This window comes from Pithys albifrons, chromosome Z, assembly GCF_047495875.1.
Source record: "Pithys albifrons albifrons isolate INPA30051 chromosome Z, PitAlb_v1, whole genome shotgun sequence".
In the NCBI taxonomy this organism is placed as follows: Eukaryota; Metazoa; Chordata; class Aves; order Passeriformes; family Thamnophilidae; genus Pithys; species Pithys albifrons.
The window spans coordinates 71,510,058-71,526,057 of record NC_092497.1 but is presented as its reverse complement, the minus strand read 5'-3'; the positions used below and the strand labels follow the sequence as shown (position 1 = coordinate 71,526,057).

At 36.6% G+C, this 16,000-nt stretch overlaps 1 protein-coding gene across 3 annotated transcripts in view; it reads right to left on the bottom strand.

Annotated features, from left to right (window-relative positions):
* The window catches only part of DENND4C (DENN domain containing 4C), a 71,056-nt gene that overhangs the window by 26,515 nt on the left and 28,541 nt on the right, over positions 1-16,000 (bottom strand). For 2 of the 3 annotated variants that reach the window (XM_071580680.1, XM_071580682.1), the window contains exons 6-18: positions 14,963-15,204; positions 13,991-14,057; positions 13,291-13,349; positions 11,791-11,935; positions 11,277-11,452; positions 7,721-7,821; positions 5,379-5,597; positions 4,269-4,414; positions 3,124-3,159; positions 2,760-2,890; positions 1,867-1,999; positions 1,187-1,393; positions 542-670 (exon numbers count right to left, since the gene is read on the bottom strand). In XM_071580680.1, the coding sequence (XP_071436781.1) occupies positions 542-670; positions 1,187-1,393; positions 1,867-1,999; positions 2,760-2,890; positions 3,124-3,159; positions 4,269-4,414; positions 5,379-5,597; positions 7,721-7,821; positions 11,277-11,452; positions 11,791-11,935; positions 13,291-13,349; positions 13,991-14,057; positions 14,963-15,204 (1,791 nt within the window). The remainder of the gene's footprint in view (positions 1-541; positions 671-1,186; positions 1,394-1,866; positions 2,000-2,759; positions 2,891-3,123; positions 3,160-4,268; positions 4,415-5,378; positions 5,598-7,720; positions 7,822-11,276; positions 11,453-11,790; positions 11,936-13,290; positions 13,350-13,990; positions 14,058-14,962; positions 15,205-16,000) is intronic. The other variant, XM_071580681.1, reaches the window with a different exon arrangement.

Genomic DNA, 16,000 nt, shown 5'->3' with positions numbered 1-16,000 from the left:
TATACAACAGCTGAATAAAAATAAAACAATGGATCAAGATTGCTATAAGTAAACAAAATGAGTTTTGTCTATATATTTTGATAGCAACAAAAGACCTAAGTAGCACATCTTTCTTATTACTTCACAGAGTTTACTGTGAAGCTTCATCAGCATATTACATGAAGTTGGAGCAAGGAAAAGAGGGAGAGGCTACTTCAACTAGCCCAATCCAGCCTTCATCAATCTTGGATCCTGCTATCTTAAAAGAACATACTTTGGAACAGATATATTTCACATGGAAGCACTAGACAGTCCAAAACCTGCAAATAGAAACATTATAAATGTGTACTACAATAGAATTTCTGGTTAACCAAACAGCACAGGACTGTAAATTTATCACTGTAAAACTAAACAGTGTAAATCCAGTGAACTGTAAGCAAGCCCAAAAGGATTGCTTGATCAACAGCATCAGCAAATCCAAGGGAAGAGCTGCAAGAAACAATCTTCAAACCATGTTACTGGACATGGGGAGTGACACTAGCAAGAGAGACACTGGTCTTACCTTATTGTAATAACCATAGGTGATGGCATTTGGCTGTATTCCAGCATTTTTCATTTCAAAAAGGACTCTCACTGCCTGAACAGGCTGCCCCCACAGTCCACACAGCTGCATTACTGCTCTGTAGCAGACCTGATAAGATACAAAAATGCAGAAACAGACTAATGACAAGAATTGTGAAATAGCTTAAGCCCCTCCCTGATTTCCAACTTTTACACATGAAAACGGAAAAGTCATGTGACAGCTACTACATTGCCCATACACTCCACAGGTTGAAGAGGGAGCAAAAATTAAACAGGAACTCATAGGAGTTGAAATAACATCAGCAGTCACATTGTTGAGTATACCAATGGGGTTTTTTTTCATTTCACTCTTTTGTTTGAGAAATAAAGGAGGTCATGCAAAAAGTAGGATAATTTGCTGCTGTGTGCCTGTGGATGCTATTGAAAGAACAGTATCCTGCACAGAAACCCATTATGCCATCAGTGCAACAGGGCTGCAAAGCAGACTTACTTGAGATGACTTTAAGGAGGATTTAAAAATGGTCAAACCATAACTATGTTTAACCTGGTGATGGCAGCAAAACACTCTATTTGCACCTTCTGATCTATTCCATGTTCATGGTAGTTTTTTTTGATTTGCACTTGCCTCATCCAGTGGTTCCACATCAGTTTTCCTCATTTTAATTAGAACGTCATATGCTTGTTGCAGTGCTTTGACCTTGGGATGTGCAACTCTGACATAGGCGGGCAGACAAATAAACCATAAGCTGTAGCTATGACTGAAGAGACACTTAGCCCACTGTGGGGGGCTTACGTAATATTTCTTGGCTAATTTATGGGCTGTCTTTATCTCCTGTGAGGGTGAAACAAAAGAAAAATGCACACAGAAGATATAATATTCTGAATCTAGAAGTCATCACTAACTCAGATAGTGGCTTCTTAAGAGCAAGCATTTAATAATAATGGACACACATTCAAGTGAGGTTCCTTTCTTACCATTCTCTTAATAAGACTCTCTGCAAGCAAAAATTATCATCAGGATTAAGCTTTTCTTCCCCCTTTAAAGCATTAATTTTCATTATTTTTAATTTAATTGTATACTACAGTCTAAAGATTAAAAATGCACTTGACAGTAAACTGTAATCTCAGATGCTAATTTGCTAATTTATCTGTTCTGTTTCTTTTATTTGGAAGTGTTAATTCTCAATAGTTAGAAAGACTGAAGCTCTAAAAACATGAACTTATAGTATAAATAGGTGGCAGTTTTACCAAAAGAATTCCTATTTTTCAGTGTTCATACAGTGATTACAGTGAGAGTCATCTGACCTGTTTTGTCCTCTTTGCCATGAGTGCTGGACTATTTGAAATGCTGCTTCCAGCTGGGTGTCTGCTGAAGGAGAGCTTGAGCTCCTGTGGCCTGTCAAAGAGCTTGAGATCTAGTCGTGGGAAGTTTTTATAGCTATACAGATGATTAAAGAAAAACAGAAAATAAAAGCTTTTTACAAAAAGTCATACAAAGACACTGCTGTGGAAAGAACTGACAAACAGGAGAATAAAGAACCAGGGATAAACGACATCTTTTTAGTCTTATCTACAAAGATACCACAAGAATATGCCTTGGACATTAAACCTTCAGAGACAGTAAGAACCAGACTGTTATCCAGTCAGGGAGGTCACGGAAGCACAGCTGACGATTAACAAGGACAACAGCTGAAAATAGAACCTTCATGAGCTGCAAGAGAGATACGAGGCTCCATACCTCCTGCACAGAGCTGAAAAATACTGAATTCAACAACCCTGAAAAGTGTAGTGCACATTTTATTCTTTTGGTTCCTAATTTGCAGATCAATAGTACTGGATAGGTTCATAACCCAAGTTTCATCAGTCCCAACAAGGAAAAAAGTGCACTCCACTTGCTACAAAACACACATAAACAGCTCAAATAGAGGAAAGACATTGAATACATGTAAAAAAGTATTACAATGACACTGGCAAGAGTTACTGAAAAAAATTAATACCATGATCCACATGCTTTCAAATATAGAGACAAGAGCCACTGACTTCGAGAGCTTCAGAAACTCACCAGAATCTAGGCAGCTCCTATTTCTTTAAGGGATCTTCTGAACATAGCATTAAAGCAAGGGTTGCACAAAGATGAAACATCTGCTCTGTTAAACATCATAAGCATGTTTCACTCCATGTGGTTTTTTAACTTGTACCTGTATTTTGGCATTCGGTCCTGTCCATCATCAGTGGGAGGCTCTGGTGGCATAATGAACACTGTGTGTTCACTTTTTTGTGATTCATCAAGCTCAATCAACCGTGCATCTTCGACAGAATCTACATCAACCTGAAAACAGAGTTTGTACACTAAGTACTGAGTTTGGCTTTGTAACAAATGTCCTTTTTCATCTTAATTGTGTTAGAATATGTAAAAATATATCTAATATATGCTGTATTTGATTAGGTATATATTATATAAATTACACTTATTCTAATTATTCAAATACCAAATTCACAGCCTTGTTTTTCAATTTTTATTTCATGATCAGATATTCCTAAACATTTTGAAGGACAAAGTACCTTCTCTCCTTTTTCTGTTCCTTTCTCTGGAAAAAGCTGGGAAAAGAGAAAAAAAAAAAGGAGTTTCTTCTCAACTAAAAAAAATCCTAAATGATTTTATTAAAGCTGTGTCATTTACTGAAATATTAAAGAAACACTAAATTTCTGTATTACTGTAGAGGCAATTAAGCTGTTTTTTAAATACTTCAGTAAAGAATTCAGTAATCAGCATGCTTTCAATCTGTTGACATTTCTACTTAAATACAAAATCCTAAATCCATCAGAGAAAAGGTGTTTCCCTTTTGTTTACTTGAAAGAAACTGCCATTTTGCAGATATGACAACCTGGAATAATATCAAATTATTAACAATGTATTCTCTACATGCATACCCCATACTTAGCAGACAGAGAAAAATTAAGGCAAATAAACTTTTAAAAACTTATTCTATTATCTTTTTACGAGTGTCAATTTGATTAGAATCAATACTGAATCAAAGATTCAATCAGAACTTGGTATTAAAATGAAGGTTCTGCCCAGAAAGAATAATATATAAATAATATGATGCTCCTAATTTTTATATTGTAAACTTGGCATTTTAAAGATGAAGCTGTAAATTTCACAACCCATCTTTCACAACCAGAGCCATACAGAAGAGCTTTAATTAAAAAACAAAACAAAACAAAACCAAAAAAAAAGGGGGGGGACACAGCAATTGTCCTATAACAAGCACATAACAAAAGGGTAACCTACCCATACAATCAGTTTTGACCATAACTGCAGCACTACACACATTTTAAATTGAAATTGTGGGAAAAAACCAACAGTGCAGATGACAACTGGGAGTAATTCATTATCAGAGGAAGTATAACTAAGATTTAAAGAGAAGACATAGATGGCAGTTTTTTTAAGTGTCAGCTACAAGTATTTCTGGCATTATCTTATGGTTTGAAATCCTACAGGGCTTTAATCAAAGTTTTCTGCAACAACACATAAAATTATTACTATGCAAGAAGATGAAAAGAAAATGACTCAGCAATAACCACCAAGCATTCAAATCCCTTCAAACACTTCCTGCAGGAGCTATCTACCTTCTCCACTAAAAGCTAGGAGTATAGCACAAAATGAAGAGAAGCACATAACTTAGTAGTATTGCTACATTGTTTACCTTTTCTATGCAGTCATCAAAAAATGCCAAGCCAGTATCCTTGTCACTCACAAAACTGCACTCTTCAATGAAGCGGCTGAATATCTGTGTTTTCGTGAGATGTGTGTAGAACTTTGTATAGGCACGGTCTCTGCTTTTTAAAAATCCTGGTTATAGAAGGGAATACACACCTAAATATAAGTTATGATTTCCATACAAAATTAACATATAATGGTCCACAAAGTATTTAAGGTGTTAATATATAAAGTACTGACTTTATCAATAAAAACAACTACATATATCTACTTGCATTTGGAAGATTAAAATAGCAGAATTTTGGGGGAAAACTAGTTTTTTACCATAGTTAACAATATTTGGCAAACAATCACACCCACGTAATCTGCTCACTGTGTTTATTGATTCTTTGTGCAAGAAAAAGATTATGACCTTGTACAAAAGCATCTAACAGTTAAAACAATAATAAAGTTACATTCTCCTAAGAGGTGATGGGCCTGATAATATTTAAAACTCTCCAAACCATTGACAAAAATCTCTTCTCAAATCTCTCATCCAGTAATTAAAAAAAATCAACCCCACCAAAAAAGAAACAAACGCAAAACACCACCACATACAAAACACCTATGACATTTTATGCAGCACTGCACTCATTAACAGATATGAAAAGTGATGAGGCCAATGACATTTGCTGCCTATTGCTTTATTACTTTTCTGATCTTGGCCCCATTCTCTAACATTTTCCCAATTATATCATTACTTCATGTTTCATTATAGAGCTTTTAGCATTTTTGCTCTGTACAAATTGAGAAGTATTTTTCTATTCCTAAGAGGTGCCCTTAAAGAATAAGCCATAAAGAGAGGGCATCATGTTACTCAAAAAAGTTTTTCTAATATCAGAGCTAGTGCAAAACTGCAGTTCTATGTGTATGTATGTTCTACGTATCTGTGTTCTAATCAACTTTCAATAGTTCAACTTTATACAGTTGCAATCTTAAATATTGCAAAGGATTGTACAACCAAAGGGAAGTTCGACCTTTTAAAGTCATGGAACTTCTCAACCCTAAAGCTGTAACACTGCCAATCCTATCAGCAGCTGGTTTGCCTCACCCTCACCTTGATGATCAAATAGGGAATCAGCAGCAGTTGCTTTATTTGAAGGTGCCTGTGTGATTGGCTTGAGGAATGTTCTGTAACCCTTTAAAATAGATGCCATGAAACGGAGAAAAGCTTCCTGGATCTCCATCTCAAGTTCTGTCATCTTCTTCTGCCAGGAGAAATCTGCCTCTATAGGGGTCATTTCCACTGCAGAGCCTTCCTGTGTTTTCCTGTGAACTAGGAATGAGCAACATGTACAGTCTTTTATAAGACATTCAGTGCATTCAAAACCTTTCTCTACTTGCCTATATTCAGACATGACAAGTATTAGAATTTGTGCCATTACTTTTCAATTGACCTCCTCCATATAAAAGGCAGGTTACCTTAAGAGTTGATTGTTTTTCTAATTCATGTGCCAGTCTGGGACATAAAAGAAGGATGGAAGACCAGTCCTAAGCCATGCCCTTTGAGGTTTTCTGTGTAGATACAACTGCACCAGCACTTCTTAGTGGGACCTCTTGGAGTGCACCAGCTTTGCAGCTCATGATACTCCAAGGACAACTGCTGAAAGCTGCCAACAGCATCTGTGCTAACATCTCCCCACTCCTCAAGGCTCAACCTGTCACAAATTGACAGCTGCCAAGGCATCCAACGTAGAGCATCTCACTGAACTCAAGGTGAATTTTTAACAGATATACACACCTTTGTACACAATTCGTTGTGTCTGTGTGCATGTGTGAATGAATTTAAACACCCAACAGCAAGTACAGTATGAGTATTGCCATCTCAGATCTGTAATTAAGTTACTGTGGTGCTTACAGTAAATCCTATTAAATAACTTTGTCAATGTTAAATTAGTCAATGATTAAATGCTGTCAACTGCTTTAGACATAAACCTGGGTCTTAGTTTGGCCTTAGCTTAGTCTAGGGCTACATTTGGACTCAGTCACCCCTAGGTTCCATTAGGAGTTTAGAAAGCAAGGGGGTCCTCTCTGCACCTCTTGACCCTAGAGGAGGGTCTCCCTTAGTTCTTTACATCCTTGACCCTTTGCATTGCCAGTCTCTGCTAAAATCACTCTATATTGATCCTAATCTCATATTCCTTTGTATGCTTCATCCATGTAGTAACAGAATGGAGCTTACTACTGAATGTCATTGTGCTTTCTCAAATTTATATTAAACCTGCTTTTGCTGATAACGTTGCTGGTGATTTTTTAAGTGCCCTAAACTCCTTCTCTGTGACAACAAGTTTTCTCTGTTCTAAAGACTGCACATCTAAAACTATTTTTCTGAAAAAATTTCTAACCTTTCAGTGCACCAAAGGGTATAAACAAAAAGGTGACACTCAGAGTTTTTTCTTGCATTCTTAAAAAAACCCAGAAGCAGGTACTACTGAAAATGACAGTTTCACACTCTTTACTGTAACAAAATTATCAATGACAATATTTCTATGTAAGTGTGAATAAATATTATAACATAACTATTATAATATTACCAAAATAAAAAGGTATCTATCTAAAAGAGACCACTGGCTCTGCTCAAGTTACAACTAGGAAGTAGTTCTGCATTAGGTAGATTGAATGATACACCCTGCTGATAAAAGAAGAGATTTTCTAACAGATCAAGTAAGGGCTATCTGCAAAAAAACAAACAAACAAACAAAACAAAACAGAAGACTAAGGCAAGAACACCTACCTCTTAACACCATTTTCTCCTTCTGCAATTTACAAATTTTGTATATCTTGTGTACCTATGAGGTTATCATCATCTCATTCCCCATAATGATGTAACCTAACATACCCTGAACCACCTCACCTTAGATGGGTAAGAAATTGGTTGGATGCTGGCACTCAGAGGACTCAGGGTCCTGATGGACATCAGTGACAAGCAGTGCTCCTCAGGATCTGTACTGCGACCAGTGCTATTCAATGTCTTCATTAATGACAGACAGAGGGAGTGAGTGGATCCTCAGCAAATTTGGCAATGACACCAAGCTGAGTGGTATGGTTGACATACTGGAAGGACGCGATGCCATCCAGAGGGATCTGGACAAGCTCAAGAAGTGGACCCATTGGAATACCGTAAGACCAACTATAAGGTGCTGCAACCTGGGCTGGGGCAACCTGTGTTATCAATACAGGCTGAGGGATGAACAGATGTTTGCCAAGAAGGACTTGAGGGTGCTGGTGGATGAGAGACTGGACACGACCATGACTAAAGGCTAAGAAACCAAACCCTTAAATTTTAGGAAGTCACAGGAAAAAAAAAAGTCTAAAAAGTAGAATTCACACTTCATGTGATAGAAGGAAGTCCTTACACTTATATACTAATAACAATTCATTTTCTTTTTTCTATTTTACCTGCTGCCAGTTGTGGGTGCAGTTTCCTTAAGGTGCTGAGCAGACTTTTACATGGCTTTTTAGGAAACTGCTTCCAGTTGGTATTCTTCTTATCATCTGATCTATAACACAGGAGAGAAAAAAAAAGGACATATAATATACAGAAAGTATGAACTTCAACTGCCCTAAGTTGCTTCATTTATAGAAGAAAGTACCTAAAGAAAAATATTTTGAAATTTTGTCACTGTCCCTATTTGTTACAAAGAAAAATATGGTAGTGACGTAACTCAGAATTCATTTCTTGAGATACAGAACAGTATAAATTGAATAATGAGTAGAGTTTTCTCCAGTCTATAAGGAGGATGTGAATTAAGATTTAATTTAGACTTCTTAGATGATTTCCCCTTCAGATTTTTTTATCAATCTTGCTACTATACATGACTACTATGTAAAGTCTACTCCACCATAAACCTGCCATACTGCTCCTGATACAAATAAAGACAGTTCTGAACACAACACAAAACTCTTATTGCAAAATGCTGGAAGATCAATCTGATAATTTCATGGTCTTATGGCAACTGAGTCCCATCTTCAATAGGTCTAGGAATATTGGGAATTGAGTTCACAGCCAGAAAATTATGTGTTTGATTAACCAATGGGTAAATTGTCTAAGCGGATGCTCATCTTCTTTAAGAAGAAGAACAGATACAAAGCTAGACATTCAAGCAGTTGGATTTAAAGAGAGAGAGTAGGAAGTAAATCCTGAGAACTTCTACACCTCTTTCTGGCAAGAAGAAAGTGGGGCAGAATTGCTATTACAGAAAATACAACAAAACTTGTGGCTATGAGACTGAACCAGTTATTACTATCCAAACTGTTACAGTCACTAGTTGGTTCTGCATTTCGCATTTGTGATATCCTTGTTCCATTATTATTTGCCCTACTGGCATCAACACAGAAATATCTTAGGAAGGAAGTCAAAGCTTCATGAGTTAAAGAAAAATTGCATGCTTACAGATGCCTTTGCCCATTCCTCTCCCACAACAATGGGCATCCCTATAAACAATATAAGTGGTACCATTCCAAAAATTCCAGAAAAAAAATCCTGCTATAAAAATAAAACAAACTCACAAACCTTTGCCCTAAAAAGGCTATTCAATGAACTTTGAATGTTAACTTTCACTGAGACAGTTGAAAAAATTATAAAAGCATTAAAGAAAACAGTGATTGAGTAGAAGGCCTTCAGTATTTTTCGGCATATTGTAAGAAAGAGAGCAGCAAATTTGTTCTAGAAAGACATTAGACAGATTGATATACTAGAAAACGCTGGATTTTTCAAAAGTTCTTTTTCTATTAAGCAGTCTTTCCAAGTCTGCAACAGTGCTGTTAAATGTCAAGGAAATACAAAGGGGCAGAAATACATGTGTATAAAATTAAATGAAACATTAATCTTTGTTTACTAATGAAAGGATTCTGCATGATCCTCAACACAAAGTGCTTCATGGACATTTGGGTTTCCATACACATCTCCAAAACTGAAAGACACACTCATTTCCAGGTTAAGAAAGTTTTATAATGCAGACACCAACATCTCACATGTTATAGATGTCAAATTCCTCTGGAAGTCCAATATGTCATAGAAATAAGTTAAATGCAAAATGCACAACAAAAAAAAAAAGATGACTCAACTGCTGAAAGAGAAGGACACTTCTAAGACAGTAAAAGAAAAGGTGTGAAAGTCTTTCCAGCTGATTGCCTCAGGTACCTTATAGTTCAACAACCAATAAAAATAATGTTGTGTACTTGTTTTGCAACAGTCATCCCAACAGAATCCTGACATCCTTAACTCCCTCCAAAATCTCCTGCAGCTCTATTTTTCTGCAACTCAGTCTGCAACTTCCATTTTACTTATAAAGAAAAACACTGAAGTATTTTTCACTACAAATATCGTCAAATAAATAAGTTACCTTCCTTGGTTTTCTTCAATACATTTTTCTTTCACAACACCTACAATTATTATTTTGGTGACCCAATACCAAATATACCAATATTGTATCACTGCATAATGCCATACAGTGATAAACATGCTCTTTGCAGTTTTTCTAATGGTGACCTAAGGGAAGTATCAAAAAAACCAAAACAACAAAAACATCTCCCCCACAAATCTGTTCCACTGTTTACCATTTCCTGTGATGTTACTAATAACACAAAGTGTTTCAGTAATATAAAGGAAACATTTGCTTCAGTCCTTCTGAGAGAATAAAAATCAAGCAAGCATTACACTGGCCCACAGATCAAATTACTAAGTTAGTAAAAGTGAAAGTTAAGAGTTAAAAAGGGACATGAGACTGAGTAAAACTAAATTTGCACAGAGAAAAGTTGTGCATTTTAGTTAGTGATGTTCACTCTCATCTTAAACTAAGCTTACACACTTCTGTTTATGATCAAATTAATTTAAAATAGAAAGGTAGTCAATAAACTTACTAAATACCTGAAAAAACTAAATTTTCAAATCAGTTATCCCTATTCACATAACAGAAAACAAGGGTCTGAACTAGCCTCTCCTTAAGAAAGTGCAAAGACAATGTTCACGCAATACTTTAATTTAAGAAAAGTAATAAAAGCATAATAATTAAGTGAAAATATTTTAGAATTAATGCAGTGAAGACACCAAATTTTGCTTGATCGGTCTCACAAAAAAGCTGGTCCTTGTAACTCGAGAAAAAGTTCTTAATACTAACATAAAGCAGCCTGAGTGCAAGACAGCATCAGGGTATCATGAAGGGTCCCAAAGCATTCGTGTTTGTCTAGGTTGGAAAAAACCTTTAAGATCATCAAGTCCAATCAGCTACCTAATACTGCCAAGACCACCACAAAACTGTATCTACCCCTAAAGCAAGCACCACATCTACATGTCTTTAAATACCTCCAGGGTTAGTGACTCAACAACTTCCCTGAGCAGTCTGTTCCAATGCCTGACTTTCAGTGAAGAAAGTTTTCCTACTATCCAACCTAAACCTTCCCTGCTGCAGCTTGATGCCATTTCCTTCCATCCTGCTGCTTTTCACTTGGGCGAAAAGACTGACCTCCACCTAACTACAGTCTTCTTTCAGGCAGCTGTAGGGAGTGATTTCTCCCAGGCTCTTTTCCTACAGACTAAACATCCCTCAGCTACTCCTCAAAACACTTGTGCTCCAAACAATTCACCAGCTCTGTTGCCCTTCTCTGGACTCACTACAGCACCTCAAGGTCTTTCTTGTCGTGAGGAGTGAAAAACTGAAATAAGGATTTGAGGTGCAGTCTCACCAGTGCCAAATACAGGGGTATGATCCCTTCCCTAGTCAGTTATTATTACTAAATTTATACCAATATCTGCATCACATTTTTATAGGAAGCACCAAGTGTTGATCCTTACTTAAACATTATAATTTGCTGTGAAGCATTAGAAATAAGAAAAATAACGAGGACAGTAAAGAATAAACCACACTTGATAAAAAAGCATTTAGCAGTTTTATCTCCTGAGCATTTCAGCAACCTCTCCATCAACAAATAAACATAAAATCTCCATAGAACTTACATATACACCATGTTTGTGTCTAAGTCAATGCACACAATATCCTGCGGTGGATCGTACAGATCAAAGTATCGTGAGTCAACTCCAACAATAAACGGAAGAGGTGCACTGAGTACGGTGGCCAGAGACAAAGGACAGAGGGGGATATATGGACATTGCCACTGAAATGGAAATATCATCTGAAGGAAAAATTAAATGAAATAAACATATTAAAGCAAAACAACATATACTGTATAATAAAAACCAAGAAGTTACATTCAGCACATTGAAATGAAATTGAGAAAAGCCTTGTAACACTGTTGGACAAATGTCCTCACGTTTGACTTACATACAGCATGTCTCTTGTGCAAAAATTATGATATTTCTAACAGTTATTAAATAGGGCACTTGAACTAAATACTCTTGCTGGGGAAAATGTCCTTTGAATACATCAATCATTTTAAGTTAAAAAAAGCCTTGTAACAACTGCTGTTTAAACTGATTTCTCTCCTTGCTGTACAGGACACTTTGTACTTACAGCTACTACAGCTTCAGCAACTCCTGTCAATACAGCTGGTCTAAGAGAATGGAGCAGGATCTTGCCTTCTAGTAATACAAAGAGTAACAGAGTGGCACAGTTTTCTGGTCCAAGATTCATAAGCAGGGTACTGAAGTTTGCTCCACTAAGGAGTGCATGGGAAGGGGGAAGAAAAAAAGAATGTTACAGGGTTTAAAAACAAAAAAGTCACTACCATTAAACTGTTGACAACTGTTTGGAATCAACTAGTTGAATGGTACTAGTATTACCACACATCAAGTATCTACCTATCTAACTAACAGCTTGGTAATTATCATGTCATTATATGACTTGTACTACCACAAAGAAACTTACATTCAAATTTCGTTGCTAAAGAAACATACACTAAACCATCCTACTACTGAATTTCCGTTGTCTATGGCACTCTCTCTCATAGATGCACCGGCATCTTGTCTTCTTAACAGTAAAACAAATCTAACTGGTTAACAACTAATTCAAATACAAACACCAGCAATTCCACATGATGGGTTACTTCAGGCAAAAATTATGAATTGGAGTATCCATCTGACCTGAAAATTACAGTATCAAATTTTAATATGAGTCAAATAAAATTAATCCATTATTCTGATAGCAACATGACTTTAGTGTTTACTGTTTAGACTCTATTTCATTTATTTGGACTGTATGCATTTAGGAATTGCAAGGACATCTGTTAGAGCACAAGGATGTAAAATCTGTCCTTAGAAAAGTGCTTACATGTTACTTTGCTATTTGGTGGCTGGCTGTGATTTTTCACTTAAGTGCCTGTGTAGTAACAGATGTGATTAAATATGGGATTATTCTGCATAAAGAATATTATATGATAATGTTTTGGAATGGGGAGAATATGAAGGGAGAATATTTTGGTTTTTAACTTAAAAACAAACCAAAAATCAACAAAACTGTCAAAACAAAATGTCATGGCACAATCGTAGGGAGTTCTAACCCAGAAGACGCAGGCAGTATCCACAGAGATTGCATGGACCTTCAATCACAAATCCCAATTTTCAGGTACACTTTTGGAATTCCAAAATGTTTGCACACTTGAGCATTCACAGATTGCACTGAACTACTTGATGCAATTGTCTCTCTTGAATCCGAAAAAAGGGAAAAAAGCAAGGTAACAGTATCCATGCTATTAAAAAAATTTGCTTACTACACAGGTTGTAAAAATACAAGATCTTTAAATACAAGTATTTTTTTCTCACAGCCACCTTCTCATTACTTCTAAAATAATCTGGCAATTCACAATTATTACAGGATAATTAGTGATATTATACTTCTCCAATGGACACATCTATGTCAAGGTGACACCACTATAAAACATTATAAATGCATATTGGGCATTCTGTTTAGAATACCTAATGATACTGCAGTAATATTTTACTTCCTTCTAACACTGGCTCCTATTTGCCTCTGAATTTTTCAAGTAGCATACACTTAAAGCATTAATAATGATACCTTAATGGCAATGGTGTAGAAACTGGCTGTGACAATATTAATGCATCATGGGCAGAAAGCTGAAACACAAAGTAGGATGTGATTGATATGGACAATCCCAAAGTTAATACAGTATAATATTCCAAAATAAAAGTCTATCCATAATCTCATGAACTGCCTGGCAGACACAATGTCAAGCATCAGAGACAATCTTTGGGACCTGCAGTCACTAAGTGAATGTAGTTTGTATTAGTCACTGAAACAATTATCAGAATTACAGAAAACTGTCTGTGACTCATTGTGGGACATGTAACTGCTGCTAGGTGATTAAACAGAGAAACACAAGAGACAGTGCTCCAAGGGACTAGCATCAGACCCACAGCAGTGGGTGGACAAATGAGGAAAAGACATAAAACAATCCTACCAGTGAGGTAACACAAATCGTTATTACAAAACAGAACGGTAGCATACGGCAGAAATTTCAAAAATGCAAGTAGGACACTGCTCCCATTTGGATCTCCTGAAGTCTGAAATTGCTGCTTTGCAAACTTGTCCCAGATTTATACCAATGAGACAGAAGGCCAGTCCGTTCATCTCCTCCCTTTCCCTTTCAGCAGGTGGGTAGTCAAAGACGAGTAAAAAGCCTACAGGAAAAAACTAAAGGCAAGCAAGAAGCTTTGCCGTTACTGTAGTTAAAAATGGATGCAAATGTTTTGCTTACCTGCACAAGAATTCTTGGCCTCTGTGGTGAAGGGAAAGGTATATTGTGCATAAAATGGGATATATGCCTGCAAAGTAGACAAGATGTTAGAAAACCAGCACTGGGGAATAGTGAGGGGCTGAAAACAATGTTAACCACATTTTGGAATTAATACAGTACCATGCTTTAGAAAGACTGTTAAGATTTATTTACTGGTTTGATATATTTAAGAGCCTATTCATGCAGACCGAAACAAAGAACCTCCACTCATTCACATTCATGCTTCAAAATTAATACTGGCAGCTTCAGAAATGTAAGCAAAAGGTAAGAACACAGTGGCATTTAGGCAAGCCATTTAAAATCTGAGGTAGCCTAACTCCATTCTACAGAGTTTCTAAAGAGGCTTTGCTAGGAGAAACTATATACTTCACTGCCAAGGGTCTAACACTTTTGAAAGTAACATCACATTTCAGTAAACTTTTAGGACCAAGGAAAGCATCCTTTGCAGAGTTTTTACACACACACACACACTCTCACACACACACACTCTCACATGTGCAATCTGCATTAGTTGCAGTCCTTGCAAACAGACAGAGATATTAATTGCTAATGTACAGCATTCCAGAGCTTTTATTTATTAAGCTAAAACACAGGACTGCAAATGTAGCATTTATCACAGTCCAGCCACTTTCTGTGTATGATGTAGCTCAAAGAAAGGTAAACACATCTGACATATTTTAACAGAAAAGCCAAAGTAAAATCCAGTTAACTTTGCTTGCACTGTTTAGCTTATTTTGTAAAATTCAGTTAACTTTGCTGGCACTGCAAAAGAAGCACACACAAGCAGCAATAATTTCTATCACTACAAAATAAGCTAAACAGTGCAAGCAAGACAGTGGACCAACTATACCACTTGAGTGACATGCATAAATCACATGATTTCTTGAGCTGGTAACTACATTCCTGCATCAACTTGAGAAATGTTTTACATACTTTTCAATGGGAAGAGGATGAGGTCCAGAGACAGACAGTTTGTAGATGAACATAAGAAATTTTCGAAATGCTTCAAAGAAAGGCCAATGTGAGAGAAGGCAGATACATTTGTTCGAATTGATGGACTTGGAAGTAATCACTTTCCTCTCTACAGTTGTCAGGAGACCCAGCTGCGATTGCTGTTTTTCTGTTAGCAGCTCCCGGGGATAAGGTTCATAAAACTGAATAGCAGCACCATATACCTGAAGATGAAGAAAAACAGCTAAGCAGACTCAGTAGTTAACAGGAGATTGGGTTAGAACTTTTAAAGCATCCTTAAGTTTTTGCTGTTTGCACACATTATAGTGCATTTGCTGGTAGCTTATGAAATGACTTTTCATTTACGTAACATACAGAAAGCACCCTTATAAACAAAATGCTTTTCACACTTGTGCCTCTCTTTCCCATTTTATTGTACTTTCCTCAAGTATTCATACTCACCAAATTGAAAGGGAAGGACCCAAACTCCATGCTGTGACAAATGTTATCCATTAACTGTCACGGTAAAAAACACTAAACATCTAAAACCTCAATTCTCATGAAATGTTTGTTTTCAGTAAATTCCTCTATCATTACCAAACTAAAAAATAAAGTTATTTTACCTTTGACTTCACTCATTTTATCAAGCTAAACACACCACCCTTTCCAAATATTCCTTCCCTATTTGTCTGAGTTCCATAATTAACTGAACCATTCCAGCAAGCTTAGCAAAAGAAGAACAGGGAAACAAAAATACCAGCAGCTACTGTATCCCTCCTTGCACAAGAAGGGAGAAATATCTTTTTTCTGTTTGGAAATGGAGAAGTATATAAATTTCCTATTAGGGGAGTGAGACAGGGTGGAAGTTGAGCTGTTACCACTAGCAGAGCCAAACTGCTGTTCATTAGCCACAGAAAAATAATCACACTTATTCGCCCATGCAGTTCACACACACAGACGCACAAAGTTGGCAAGCTGAAACAACAGATGGGAGACCAACTCTAAACAAGGGGTCCCTGG